At 34.9% G+C, this 14796-nt stretch overlaps 1 protein-coding gene across 2 annotated transcripts in view; it reads left to right on the top strand.

Moving 5' to 3' along the window:
* PIK3C3 (phosphatidylinositol 3-kinase catalytic subunit type 3) overlaps nucleotides 1-14796 on the top strand; it is a 125734-nt gene that overhangs the window by 19581 nt on the left and 91357 nt on the right. For both annotated transcript variants that reach the window (XM_004059352.5, XM_063699187.1), the window contains one exon: nucleotides 13181-13267. In XM_004059352.5, coding sequence (XP_004059400.3) covers nucleotides 13181-13267 — 87 coding nt within the window. The remainder of the gene's footprint in view (nucleotides 1-13180; nucleotides 13268-14796) is intronic.

A 14796-nucleotide genomic window follows, 5' to 3' on the forward strand; every position in this document is an offset into this window, starting at 1 on the left:
ACTTCTGGAGCATTTATTAAACTTTCATTGTCCATGACCCAGGCTTTTGGTGGTTGTGGGCCTTACTTGAACAAATTTACCCATTGTTCCCATCTGCTCTGTTTTTCAGCTTGTCATATTATAAGAGTTTTATGACTAGAATGCATATCCACCTGGGGTTTTGGATGTGAATACCAAGCTTTAGTATTTATACTTAGTATAATTAGTATTTAGTTTGATTTATATTTGAATCCATGTCTTTAGACATGAAAGGTTAGTGCAAAAGCATGCTTCTCCACTGTCTCCTTTTCATTTTAGCAGCTCTGCTTGATGCCTTTGGAATGTGCTTTAGTTTCTGTCAATTTGATTAAGAGGAGGCAAAGAGAAAGTAACGACTAGATGAAAAATGCTTTGTACTCTGTGTGACACAGATAGGTATGGGAATGTTGTTGAGTAGGGTATAGAGGTGAACACTGTTGCAGGGAAGATGTGTTAAGATGTGTTGGTGTTTCAGGCTGAACCACAGAGTGCCTGTGTGGCGTCACTGTGGGTCCAGGGTCTAGATCTCAGGTTTAAATAGGAGCTGGATTTTTTAAGTTCATTTAGTTATTGTTTCTTGAGAATAGGTTCATGCCAACCACTTCAAAGAGTCATTTATAATCTGGAGCTGCAGTGTCTAATATCAGAGCCACAAGTCGCATGTAGCAATTTAGATTTAGGTTAATTAAAATGAAATAACATTAAAAATTCAGTTGCTCTGTCACTTTAACTACATTTCAGATGCTTAGACACCCCTTGTGGCTAGAAGATATCTATTGGACAGTGCACATGTAGAACGTTTCTATTATTGCCAGAAGTTCTACTGACAGCATTGATCTAGAGTGCCAATTTACAAATTTGTGGTGGGTGAGTACATCTTTCTGGTAACCATATTACTTGTGCCTGCTATCTAGGACACTGTATTTCAAGATACTTTGGAAATGTAAGTAGTCTTCATGATATTGTTGATTTCTTAGTGAACCATGAAGGAGCTGGAAAGGTTTCTGAGATATTTTTCTCAGTTTTGGGAAATCTAAAACGGACTGTTTTTTTTTTTCTGAGATGGAGTCTTGCTCTGTCGCCCAGGCTGGAGTGCAGTGGCACGATGTCAACTCACTGCAAGCTCCACCTCCCAAGTTCACGCCATTCTCCTGCCTCAGCCTCCCAGGTAGCTGTGACTACAAGCACCCACCATCATGCCTGACTAATTTTTCTGTATTTTTAGTAGAAACGGGGCTTCATTGTGTTAGCCAGGCTGGTCTTGAACTCCTGACCTCGTGATCTGCCTGTCTTGGCCTCCCAAAGTGCTGGGATTATAGGCGTGAGCCACCACGCCTGGCCAAAAGGACTTTCTTTATAGTATCCTTTTAATTTAAATTTACTTGAATATGCTGGTTGTACTGCATCTTTTGAATAAACGTTGACAAATTATCACAATCACAAAATAATCCTTGAAAATCAAGATTAAGGTAGCAAGGAGTTTTCTGGTCACATAATTAATTTTCTAAAGTGGGATTGAAGTAGTTTGACCCACTATAATATTTACCCTTGAAAGAAAGTATTTTGCATTAATCTATTGCATCAAATGGGTACTTGTCCTAGAGCATTGATTAGAGAAGCTCCCTGAGATTTTAGTTTTATGTACATGTATAAGTCCTCTTTCATCTTCACCATTGTCAAAGGCACACTTCTAAATGTTGAAGACCAAAAAAAAAAATTGTATTACTAAGTTCCTGATGTCATTATTGTTAGTGTTATTATGACTAATAATAGTAACTACATTTATAATCACCTTGTATGTGTAAAGTGCTTTAATATCAATAAAACCTCTTAGCATAGATTGCAAACTAAAATAAAGAAGGGATTAAGATCATGGCTTTAGAGACCATTTTTTATTCAAATCCCAGCCGTGATCTTGAACTAGCTATTTAACCTTTACTAAGTCATGAAATCCTCTTCTGTAAAGTAGGAATAGTAGTTATATCTGTTTTTGGAGATTATTGTGAAGACTAAGTGTAAATGATAAAATGTTTAAAGGATTTAGCATACTGCTCAGCAAATACTGAGCACTGATAAATGTTAGCTGTTGTTATTACTTTTTTTACTTGCTTTTATTTGATTCTGACAAGTGTAGGATTGGGACTTATACACTACATTGTTTTTAAATTCATGAAAAGATGAAAGTGTAGAGAAGTTAAGCTGTTTATTTATGGTTACATATTTGGTAACTTGCAGAACCAGCACCTAAAACCGCGTCTTTAAATTCTTTATGGAAATCTCTTTCCAAAATAAGTATCAGTGACATATGCTTAAGATCTGAGGATTGAGAGGAATGTGTTTGCATGAAGAATGTATTGTTCTTATTTAGAAGATTAAAATTGAAAATAGGAGAAAAGGTAGATAGAATATGAAGCAGTGTCTACACTGCAGGTCCTCAAGTATGGCATAAAAGATGATGCCCATTAAGTCAGTAAACAGTGACCTGCCTATGGTAAGCACCCATTACATATCTATGCTATGAAATAATTGGAGTTATGAATGATATATGGCTTCAGCTGTTACCAATACATACTTCAAAAGCAATTAAAAAAACAGTAGATCTTAAGATTTATTTCATCATAGTCAGTGCAACCTCAAAGGACAAAGGCCTAGGAGGAAAGGAAACATTACTGAAAAAGGTGTATGTTGTTCAAAGGAACTATTAATAGGATAGGAACCTCAGTGTACAAACACATGAGAGAACCCCTTAGTAAGTATACAAGAGACGTACAACAGATGCTGCAAAATTGCGGAAACGTTTTAGAGCCATGAGAGGAAGTGGCTATATAGATATATGTGTATTTTTTTTTTTTTTTTGAGACACAGTCTAGCTCTGTTGTCCAGACTGGAGTGCAGTGGTGCAATCTCGGCTCACTGCAACTCCTGGGTTCAAGCGATTCTCTGCCTCAGCCTGCTGAGTAGCTGGGATTACAGGTGCGTGCCGCCATGCACGGCTAATTTTTGTTAATTTTAGTAGACACAGGGTTTCACCATGTTGGCCAGGCAGGTCTTGAACCCCTAACTTCCAGTGATCCACCCGCCTCGGCCTCCCAAAGCATTGGAATTAGAAGTGTGAGCCACCATGCCTGGGCCAGAAATGGCTATTTTCTTTGTGTGATCACAAAAAATGATGCGGCTATGATGGTGACGAAGTCTCATTCATTCAGCTCAGGCTTTTGTCAGATTATTGACTTGATCACAGGATTATTTTTCAGAAGTTTGAGGAAAAAAGGACACTGCTTCTCTAGACCATTTTTTTGTTTGTTTGTTTGTTTGTTTTGGGGACAGGGTCTCGCCTTTTTTCCCAGGCTGGAGTGCAGTGGCACACTCACAGCTCACTGCAGCCTCAGTCTCCCGGACTCAAGTGATCCTCCCACATCCTCTGGAGGAGCAGGAACTATAGTTGTGCACCACCATGTTTGAATAGTTTCTTTTATATAGAGATGGTGCCTCACTCAGTTGCCCATGCTGGTCTCAAACTCCTAGGCTCAAGCAGTCCTCCTGCCTCAGACTCCCAAACTGCTGGGATTTCAGGCATGAGCCACCATGCTGGACCTCTAGGCTAATTTACACCACTATAAAAGAAGTGATTAATGAAAAGGGAGTAACAGGAATTTTGGAAAAAACTAAAGATGTCACATTATACTTTGGGATTGCAATTATAATCAAGGAGTGCGATAATGGACCAAGTTAGGGATATGTCAGTTCTCACAAAGTTTGAGAAAGGCAAGATGTTCCATTCAATTGAGAACCTATAAGGGAAGATAACCCAAAAGGACCAAGGGGTTCTTTGGTTCTTTTGGTCCCATTCTCAAGGGGACAATTTGGCATGGACTAAAGAAGGTCTTGGATTAAAATTCGAAAGGAAAAAATCCCTAAATATAACAATATTTTAAAATTTTCTTTCTTTTGAATGCATTAAACACACATTGAAGAAGTAAGTCTGTGTTAGACACTGAATTGATTTAGTTGAGTTATAATCTTCATCCAAGTGCCCTTCAGCCTAGGAGAGTTAGCCAAATAATTTAGTTAAGTAGTAATTGAAAACCAAGATTGTTGAGAAGGGGTAGCAAAAAGGCACTCATTGATCTATTCAGTTTTCCTAGTCCTGGAAAGTTAACTGTCAGGGTTTTAACATTTACATGATGAATGAATATTGAAACTTACCCCCCAAAAAGAAAAAATTGGGATTCTTTTGATCTTACCTTTTTTCCCTTTTAATTTTACGTGTAGAAGAGTTACTAGCTAGGCATGTTGGTGTGCACCAGTAGTTTCAGCCACTCAGCTACATGGAAGGCTGAGGCAGGAGGATTGCTTGAGTCCAGGAGTAACATAAGAGACCCCGTCTCTTTAAAAAAAAAAAAAAAAAAAAAAAAAAAAAGTTCACATAGCAGGCCTAAGGCTGCTGTGCTTAGAAGGGCCTGCTTGCAAGGTTGGCCCTTGGCTGATGTCGGAGAACTGAGCTTCTGAAACAATTCCTAACTGATACAGATGTTTCACTGTGTCTAGACTGTTTCCACATGTGATTTATGATGAGCACTTGCTCTCTTTCTGGAAGTCTAAAATTTTGGTAGTTGTAAGGCAGAGATTGCCTTTGTGACCAGCTCCCAGTAAAATCCCTAAACTCTTATTCGGAAATGGGCTTTTTAGAGCTGCATTTTTCCCGCTAGAGATGTGAATATACTTGCATGTTTTCTCTGAAAGACTAAAATCAGTCAATGTTTTGGATTTTAGAGATATGATTTAAGAAGTGATTTTTATTATATAGTGGACATCAGTTCTTATTACAAATCCTATAATGGGTTATCAAATTGATGATTTATATGAATTTCTAAACCTGTACCCACGTAATGATATTTTGTAGTTAGATTTTGGAGAAATGAGAAACATTAAAGTATCCAAGGAGGAGGTGTTTTGAAAAATGAAGGCATTATGTTTTATTTTACACTTTTAAGATTAGTAGAACTATCAAAACTGATGAAAGATTTAAATAATAATGAGATACATTATAACTGGGGATGAAGACTGACAGTCAAGATTCCTGAATTACAGCTCTCACTGATGGCAGCTTATTGAATAGCTAGCTGTTTCTGTATTCCTGGGTATTTTTCATTGTTAAAATGTGGTCAGATCTCCATTATCTCTGCTGATTATAGGAATCATGCCATTATTATTATTATTATTAGCTATTCTGAAAAGGAAAATTAACCTCAGACTATTTTGTTTATAAATTATAGCAAGCTGATTAAGTGTACTTCTCCTGGATTCTGAATGCACTTCCTTCCGCCTTGAATAAATTATGTGAAATAATGTTGATGAATAAACTGACATTCTGGATCAAATTAGTTTAACAGAATAAATTGTTTAGAAGGACCTATTAGTGATCTTTTCTCCTTATTGTTACGTAATTTATTGTTTTCAGAATTTAACACTTAAGTTCCTAAAATTGCTTTCAATTGATTATATATGTTAGCACTTTTCTTGGGAAGTTTGTATTCTTTGTAAGAAATATCTATACTTGGTTAAGTCTTCACTTCGTTAGGTATATCACATAAAGAAAGTGTCCTTTCTCCATAGCTGAATCACTTAATGATTTAGGTTATAGCTAAAGTAGCTTGATAATCTTCAATTTTCTATTTTCTAATCAACTGCCCTTAGTTATGATGTCTACAGTACATGCAGTGCAATATTAGACTAAGTATAGTAATTTAGGAGGGTGAATCTATCATCCCTAATGATGTAACCATTACCCCATGTAGGTAAATGAATATACAAAATATATACAGTGTTCTGTTAATATGTATGTATATTACATTTACTTTTTACCCACAATATAAAACAATTCACTTTGGGAGGCTGATGGGGGAGGATCACTTGCGCTCAGGAGTTCGAAGCCAGCCTGGGCAACATGATGAAACTTTGTCTCTGTAAATAAAAAAAAAAACAAAAAGCAACAATTGAGACTTGACCATTTGTAATAATGACTATAGTAAAAATAATTTCATTTTCTCAAAAACAGTAAGAACACCCTTATTTATTTAATCACTAGGAACAAAAGAAAACTTCCATCTTTTAAATGTATGTGTTTTAGAGGAAGAAAAATGGTGTCCTAAAGAGTTGAAGAATACATTTGTTACTTTACAAATCAAAATATAGGATCCTAGATATAACATTTGGGTTGAGCAGAAGAGTCTTATATTTTTTTCTTCCTCAAATGTTTTGTAAATGACAGTAATAACAGAATTATGATAAATGCTGAAATTATTCAAGGCTATCAAATTTATTCATTGATGTCATTGATATCACCAAATATACCTCCTAGATGTAGGTTTTTGTATAAATATCTGGTATAGCTTTTATAAACATAGCTTATTGCTTTGATTCTGTGTCGCCATTGAATTGTGTTATAACAAGGGTTTGGGAATATCTCGTAAATTTATTTTTAATGCTACATGGGTAGCATCTGTTTTATTAATCACTTTGGTTTGCTTACTGCTAAGACTGTCAAGTTTTGGATTTGTCTGGAAACCAATGATAGCAAGTAGACTAAATTAGTTTTTGCTAGTACCCTAAAACAGTATTGATTTATGTTCTGTAAATCTATTTTCTGTCTTTACAGTTATAGTTTCTGCCAGAAAAATAGTAAGACACTTTTAAGACTAGATTTATCTTCAAGAAGTTTAACTAAATGAAACTTTTATGAAGCAAATACTGCTCTTCCTGAATAATAAGATTTACATGTACAGTTTGAAAGTAAAATTGAAGATTTGTGACCAAGACTTCATTAATCAGGAAGATAGAAGAAACTGCTATGCTTGCCAAGAATTAAATACATAGGCATATGCAAAGTCTCTAAAACATGCACATGCACATGATTCTTTTTCTAATCTCAGTAGTTCAAATAAATTATTTTATACAACTGCATTTTGTCTGAAGTTATAAATTACTGCATAGCTTGGCCGGGCCTGGTGGCTCACACCTGTAATCCCAGCACTTTGGGAGGCTGAGAAGGGTGGATCATTTGAGGTCAGGAGTTCGAGACCAGCCTGGTCAACATGGTTGAAACCCTTTCTCTACTAAAACTACAAAAAAAAAAAAAAAAAAAAAAAATTAGCCAGGCATGGTGGTGCATACCTGTAATCCCAGCTACCCAGGAGGCTGAGGCAGGAAAATAGGAAAATCTCTTCAGCCTGGGAGGCGGAGGTTGTGGTGAGCTGAGATCACGCCACTGCACTCCAGTCTGGGCAACAGAGTGAGACCCTGTCTCAAAAAAAAAAAAGGTACTGCATAGTTTATATTTGATTTGAGACGCTTATTGTCTTTTTTTGAAGAATTACACTTTTTTAGTAATATAATTCTAGTGCACCATGCAACTATATTAGCAGACAAATAAAGATATTGTGTTCAAGTATTTATTAATTTAGCTCAGTTCTATTTTAGACTCAGAGAGGCATTAGAGTCAAAAGAGTTAAGCTATGGCCTTTAACCTGAGGGAGTTTAGAGGAACGAGATGGGAGGTAATTGACAAAATGCAACCCTGTACAATCATATAAAGGGTTACTGGAAAAACAGTCTTTTGTATATAGTAGTACCAGACATTATTAAACACCTATTGAAAAATGGTAACATCTTCTAATTTATATGGTTTTGTAGTTGGATCTAGTTGAAGGGCCCTTGGAAGAAAGTGAGAGAGCAATCAAGTTTATACTTGGATTTTATTTCAGGTGGTTAAGTTAAATTAATGAGATAGGGCTTTATTCTTTGAGCTTTTATTATGAAGTAAAATTGCTTTATTTAGCATTATCTTTATAAAGGCTAATCTTTAGTGGTTTTCCCAACGGAGCTTTCTCCACAATTAATTGTTTCTTAAATTACTTTAGCTTTTAAATGACTTTTATTTTTTCTTACTACAAAGATAATATACATCTTCTACAGTGGTAGAATATTGTTAAAGCACAAAGAAGACTATGAAAGTCACCCCAGTCTACCTACCACTCAAAGATAATCACTAGCACTTTGGTTTATAAGCTTTCAGTAAATTAATAAATGTATGTGTGTTATAGATGAATATGTGAACATTTATTTTAAAATTAGAATCATACAATATCTGTGTGCTTAATTGAATCTTGCTTTTACATTTAATGGTGTCTCAGAATTGTTCCAGGTTATTTAAGATACTTCTACCACATAATTTGTAAAGGCTGGAGGGTTTTGCATAGTGTAGATAAGTCATAATTGATTTCCGCAGTCTTCTATGGTTGGATATTAAATATGTTTGAAATTCTTGGTTCATTTTCTATTTATTTGAAATGAAAAGTGAGGATTATATTTTTAAGTTGTTTTTAGACAACTTACTTGGTTTGCTCATATCCTGTATTTCCAAGTTATCAGTCATAAGGTATTACTTTCATATCACTGTTTCAATTTGTAGTTACACTTTTAAGTGCTTACTATATTGAATGACTCACTTATTTCCACCTTGATGTTCTGTTAGGGCAGAGAACTTGCTGCTTTTGTTCAACATTCTATGCTCATCTCAAGGACAGAGGACATGATGGAAGTTTGTTACTTAATAGCCAGCAAGTTACATATATTTGTATTGAGAGTGTATAAAGATTAGGGAAGAGTGACCAAGGGCAGGAATTTTTTTTTTTTTTTTTTCTCTCTGCAGCTTCCTTTTTAGTGTCACTCCCACCTCTTCCCCTGAAGCCCCAAAGCTCTTTGGGCAGAATATCAGAGTATACTTCCATTTGTTTTCCATTATGTCTGTCACCCTTTCACATAGAAAGCCTTTCAATAAGTATAAATAGACATTGAATGAATAAATGCTAGCTTCTATTGACCATTCATAGCTCTTACACTCAAGAAGCTCATTTGTCTAGTAAAATAGAGAAGAGTACGGAGCAATGAACTGTGAGTTCTAATGATCATGGAAGTTTGTCTATTTCCAAGGATCACTATCTGCTCTGAAATTTGTTTTCCCTGCTGGTCTTATTCTTACACAGTGCAGCAAGTTGGCCTACTTTTGGCTCTGTCCTTGATACTTTTATTAAACACCTACTAATCTGAGACATCTTCCTCAAACACATCTTTTTGTTCTTTCATTAAATCTGACAATACAGAATTAGTACTCCAAGAAGTTTCCCAGGCATGTTGTTATTTGGTTCTCGTGGATTCTTTTATTTAAATAGCTTTTAAAACTCCTTGCTTTTTAATTCTTGGAGAAGTTAGGGTTAGGGCTAAATTATGCCTTTTTTTTTTTTTTTTTTGTGACAGTGTACTTTTCTTCCAAACTCTTTGTGACTTCCTGTGAATTCTGTTAAGAAACCTGTGTTCCTTTAAAAAGAGAGAATGATTTTTTTTTTTTCCTGTTTCTTGACTTATCCCCATCCTAGAATGGGCATCCTAGTGAGGATTATTTCTTCACGAGTAATTGAAACAGATTGTCCTACTTTTACCTTTCTGCTTAACAGAATGCAGATTTTCTCTTTGGAAAGATATAAATCACTGACATTACAGACCCAAAATGAAATATAAATTGTTATGCCACCTGTGTCTATTGTTCATTTTTGGTCTTTAGTATCTATAGAAGTTCGTGGATTGGGGATAACTAGAAGTTGCTTTGAACTGATGAAAACCACTCAAATATATCTACATTGTTATCAGCACCCATAAGAGATGAAGTGACATAGGTTATGGGCTAATTAGAATAGCTGTTACAACTTACATAGTGCTTTATAGTTTTATAAAATTAATAAAAAAATTTAATGTAATTATTAATAACTAATTATTTCACTTTCATTGAGCAGTAAAGGTAAACGGCTTTATGGTTTGAAGAACCAGAAGAGACTGTGTTAGCTGGAGTTTAGTGAGTTCGTTGGAGAGGTGAAGGAGATTATTCTGAAGAGGAAGGCAGCTATGGATCATTTAGCAATTGTGATAGCTAGTTCTAGACTTTTTCTGCTGCCTAAAGTCCAGCCAAGAGCTGACTTTGCCATCTCTAAACTCTACACACCTGCTCCCTTGCAATGGAACAATTAATTGTATTATTTGCTTGGACTCTCAGATAAGTGAGCGCTGTGCTAGCTAGTCTCTTAGGATGGCCCTCAATGAAATATGCCTTCTGATAGTCACACTCTTCCACATTATATCTATATTACCTTGTGACTGATTTTAACTGTTATAATGCAGCAGAAGTGATGCTGCGTCTGTTCCAGGCAAGACAGCGTGACAGCTTTGGTTTCTTCACATGTTAGGAACATTAAGCCATCATGTAAGAAGTCCAGCTATTCTGTTGGAGTGACCAAGTTGAAAAACCACTTGGAGAGGGAGCAGCACTGAGAATACGTGGGGAAAGAGAGGCCCTACCACCCTGGTATCCCGGCTAAGCCCACCCTTTATCACCAAGGTGTTAGAAATGTGAGTAAAGCCAGCTTGGATGTTCCAGCTCTAACCACCCAATGAATACAATATTATGACTACTGATAAGTGAGACTACAAGAAAAAATTATTTAAATGTCTCTCAAGAAGATGATTTTGCCAAAAGATAATGAGAAACAATAAAATGAATGTTGTTTTAGGCCACTTAAGTTTTAGGGTGGTTCGTTATGTAGTAATAGGTAAATAGGACACAAATCTAGGAGACATTTTGAGTGGTAACTGTACAATTCTGTGGAAATCATAAAATTAACTCAAAGAAATACACAGAATTTTTGCTGTCAATCTCAAAGTCAGGTACAGGAGACAGACATGCAAACAATTTCCGTAGCATAAATGGTACCTTTAATTTTGCAATCGGTTTTGCACTCAACAGTATCTTTCCTGTGAAGGCATACAGATTTTTCTCATTCGTTTTGATTATAGCATTTCATAGTGTGTGTGTACTCTAGTTTACTTAACAGTTCTCACTATTGATGAACATTTTCATTCGTGTCTAATTTTTCTGTATTGCAAATATGGTGCACAAATGTGAATTTCTCTAGTGTAATTTAAACTTATTTTCATAGTGACTGTACCAGTTTTAGTACTGGCATGCTGTCCATACGTTCTTTAGTAGCTCTTATACAATTGAGATAGGTCATATTTGGTATTCAAATAGGAAAGCTAATCATATGCTATATGGGAGATAATATGTATTAGCAGCAAACATAAATTCTAGAGCTAGTGAAAATGGCTTTAGAACATTTCTAATTTGTCTGGATAGTTTTACTAAAGGAGGAGAAAAGTTCCCACCACGTTCTCCCACATCCAAACTTAATTTACCATTGACAGTTCTTTGCTCATAGGAAATTAGCAGTGGATCAACTATTGTATCATAAATACAAAACTAATATTCAAGGAATGACAGAATTGAGTTTCACTTAAAACTCTTAGTACATCAGTAGAGAGGATAGCAAAGACTGGTGGTAGGAGTATAGGCTTTAGAATCATATAGTCTGGGGTTTAAACCCTAGCCTGGCCACTTCATAGTAGTAGTTGATAATCATCTGCAAACTGGGGTCAAAATAGTCTACAAAATAGTGTGGTTGTAAAAAGTGCCTATAATTTGGCATGTAAATAAATGTTATTTTTTTCTCCATTCCTATGGGAAGTATATAAACTCTTATTACTAATTTTTACTGTTACTTCGTTCGTATAAGCAAAGGATGTAAAATGACCTTTTACATTTTCATTTATTTTGAAAACCAGTCTGGAGCATATTGCGAAGTGAGTGAGAATAGAAGCTTCCAATGACTGCATGAAATAATACCACCTGTTATATTTTGCATCTATTACTTTATTTGAGTTTTGGGAGTAAGAATAGATGTTAATACTTGAATTTTATTGATGTGGGTTCAGAAAGGACATAGTTTGAAAATGGAGTATTAAGGTTGGAACTCTGGTCTTCCGGCTCCTACTCTAGCACTCTTTTCTGTAGGTCACATTGTCTGATCTTCTTTTGGTTTCCTTGTGACTATTTCTAGGTCTCTTTCCATGTTGCTAGCATATTTGTCTATTATTCCACCAGAGCCACCACGATATTTAGTTCCTGCTTTTTGTAATCATGCTAAGCTTATTAATAACTTTTCATACATTTTCATATAGAAATTACCTCACATGAAAGGGAATTATTGGAAGAAAGCTAAATTGATATTACTTTTTTTTTTATTACAATGAACTTCAGACTTTCTGTGTGACATTAGTATTTTTATTTCTGAAATAGTATGACCACATAGTTGTGATGAGTTGAGGAAGAGAAAGAAGATTGATAGTGAAGATTTTTAATTCTGCAAGAGAGATGAAATTGGTGGCAGTGTTTGCTGTTCTTATAGGAAAGTTGTCATGATATGGACAATGAAGCAGAAGAAACTGATATAGATAAGCTACTATGTAAAGCTTTGATGTCCAGTTTTGCTTTATACTGTCAATTTGTTTAGAAGGAATGAGAGGGGTGTTGATTTTTAGTATTACAGTTTCTAATTCAAAACCTGGTTCTAATTTGAGGACCTTGGAACTTACCTGGAATTCTCTATGGATTTGAAGAGTCAATGAATTATTATTTAATTTATAAAACTAAGGTTAGATTGGTATGTAAGACCTCACAGGACTCTACCAACTGCTATACTAGAAAATTGAAGTCTTTTATCACCATTGCCTAAAATTAAAGCATACATGCATATGTGTGAGCTTAAACCTTAGAGTATTAATGTGCAAACCCAGAAAAATACCTTATTACCTGTAACTGTCATTTTTTCATGTTGGTTAGATACATTGAAAGATGGGAAGAAAAGAGAAAAAGTGGTTTATTTCCCATTCATGAAACTATTATTATAATTTCATCTCTTTGTAATAGTCAAAATACAAGAAATATAGGAACACGGAGATAATTTCAGGAACAACTTCATTATTCTTTATCATGTCTAAATATGGCAAATTATGGACCTTTTTAAAAAAATTTAATTGCTTTTCTTTAAAAAAATAATGATTTGTCTCTTGCCAAGTTTCTTATCCTGCTAGTTGCGTATGGTTTCTATTGTGTATAGGAAAGTATCATATGTGAAGTGTACATTGCCATTCTGACATTTTTGGTCCTTCTTTCTACTAGATCTATATTAAAATTTTCGTCATTGTATTTATTCTGCAGCTCACCAAAGCTCATCGACAAGGACACATGGTGAAAGTAGATTGGCTGGATAGATTGACATTTAGAGAAATAGAAATGATAAATGAGGTGGGTTATATCACTCTTTTATTTTAAAATATTTTCTCTAAATTTTTAAATTAACAATTTTTTGATAAGAATTATTATTAGGTATCCTACAAATGTAGGATTATCAGGGTTAACCCCTGTAGCTGGAAATTCTCTGCTAATAACTGGAAAATTGGAGATATCAGCCTTCCCTATATTTTAACGTAATGTCAAACCATAAAGTAGGTAGTGGATATTCAAAGATGTTCTAAATATCATATGAGTGAAGCCTATGCAGACTTAATGCCTCAATGGTGTGTTCTCTGTCATATCAGCTCATGTTCAAGTCAGCGTTGGATAAATCTTCCATCAGCACAGTGCCAGCTTTTCACTTCAGTTACCATAAATCATTTCAGCAAGTTCTCTCTTCAATTAATTTATTACTTGTCTATGTACTACATATAGGACTCCGCACCCTCTATAAAGTTACATGATTTAGGTGATTTTTTTCTTGACCTTGTATGTGAGCCAGTGTGTATGTTTAAATAAAGATGGCTTCAATGAGAGTCCTGCCAAAAGTTGTAACAAGAATAGTTTACTTTTTTGTATATTTGCTCTAAAATACCAGATGTTAGGCCTAATGTTCCACATCTAGAGAACAGAAACAATACTTATATTAATCAAATTAGGAGAGAAGGACATCAATTTGTGATTTGTCTAATTTATAATGACCACAAGGCACAACTTACTTAATTTATATTCTCCAAATAATTTTCAGCAGGTAGAAAGAGAGAAGTTTTTAATTTTACAGTGAACTATTGTACAAAAGTTAGATTTTAGCATTATTCTTTTATTTTAAAATAAAGGTAGTGATGTTTAACAACATTTATATTCAATTCTCGTATTTGGTACCTTTTCTAAATTTATTCATAATACATTCCTATATACATAAACTGGAAGGAAGCCTTTTTAATTTTTATAATAGTCACATTTCAAAAAGAGTTTACTCATAATACTAACTTATATTTTTCTCTTCTTAAACTTAGATATCACTGGGTATAGAAAACGTAATGTTAGAGTTTGCCCAGCCTTTTTCATATTTTCACATTTTAATTTCTTTAAAAGAAATTACCATTACCACCGCATTACTATTACCAAAATAGACTATAATATGCTTCATAAAGCTGAAGAATTTAAGTAACCTCTTCAGACCTTTATCATTTATTATTTCTTTTTTTTTGTTTGTGTTTTTTGGGAGACAAGGTCTTGCTGTGTCACCCAGGCTGGAGTACACTGGTGTGCTTAGTGCAGCCACAAACTTCTGGACTCAGGCAGTCCTCCTGATTAGCTTCCCAAGTTGCTAGGACTACAGGCCTGGCTAATATTTTTAAAATTTTTTGTAGAGTCAGGGTCTGGCTATGTTGCCCAGGATAGTCTCAGACTCCTGGCTTCAAGCAGTCCTCCCACCTCTGCCTCCCAATGTGCTAGGATTACAAGTGTGAGCCACCATGCCTGGTGATTTTATGTTTTAGATGTAAAGCCATTTATAAAGGTGTTTTGGGTCAAGGCTA

This window comes from Gorilla gorilla, chromosome 17, assembly GCF_029281585.2.
Source record: "Gorilla gorilla gorilla isolate KB3781 chromosome 17, NHGRI_mGorGor1-v2.1_pri, whole genome shotgun sequence".
NCBI lineage: Eukaryota > Metazoa > Chordata > Mammalia > Primates > Hominidae > Gorilla > Gorilla gorilla.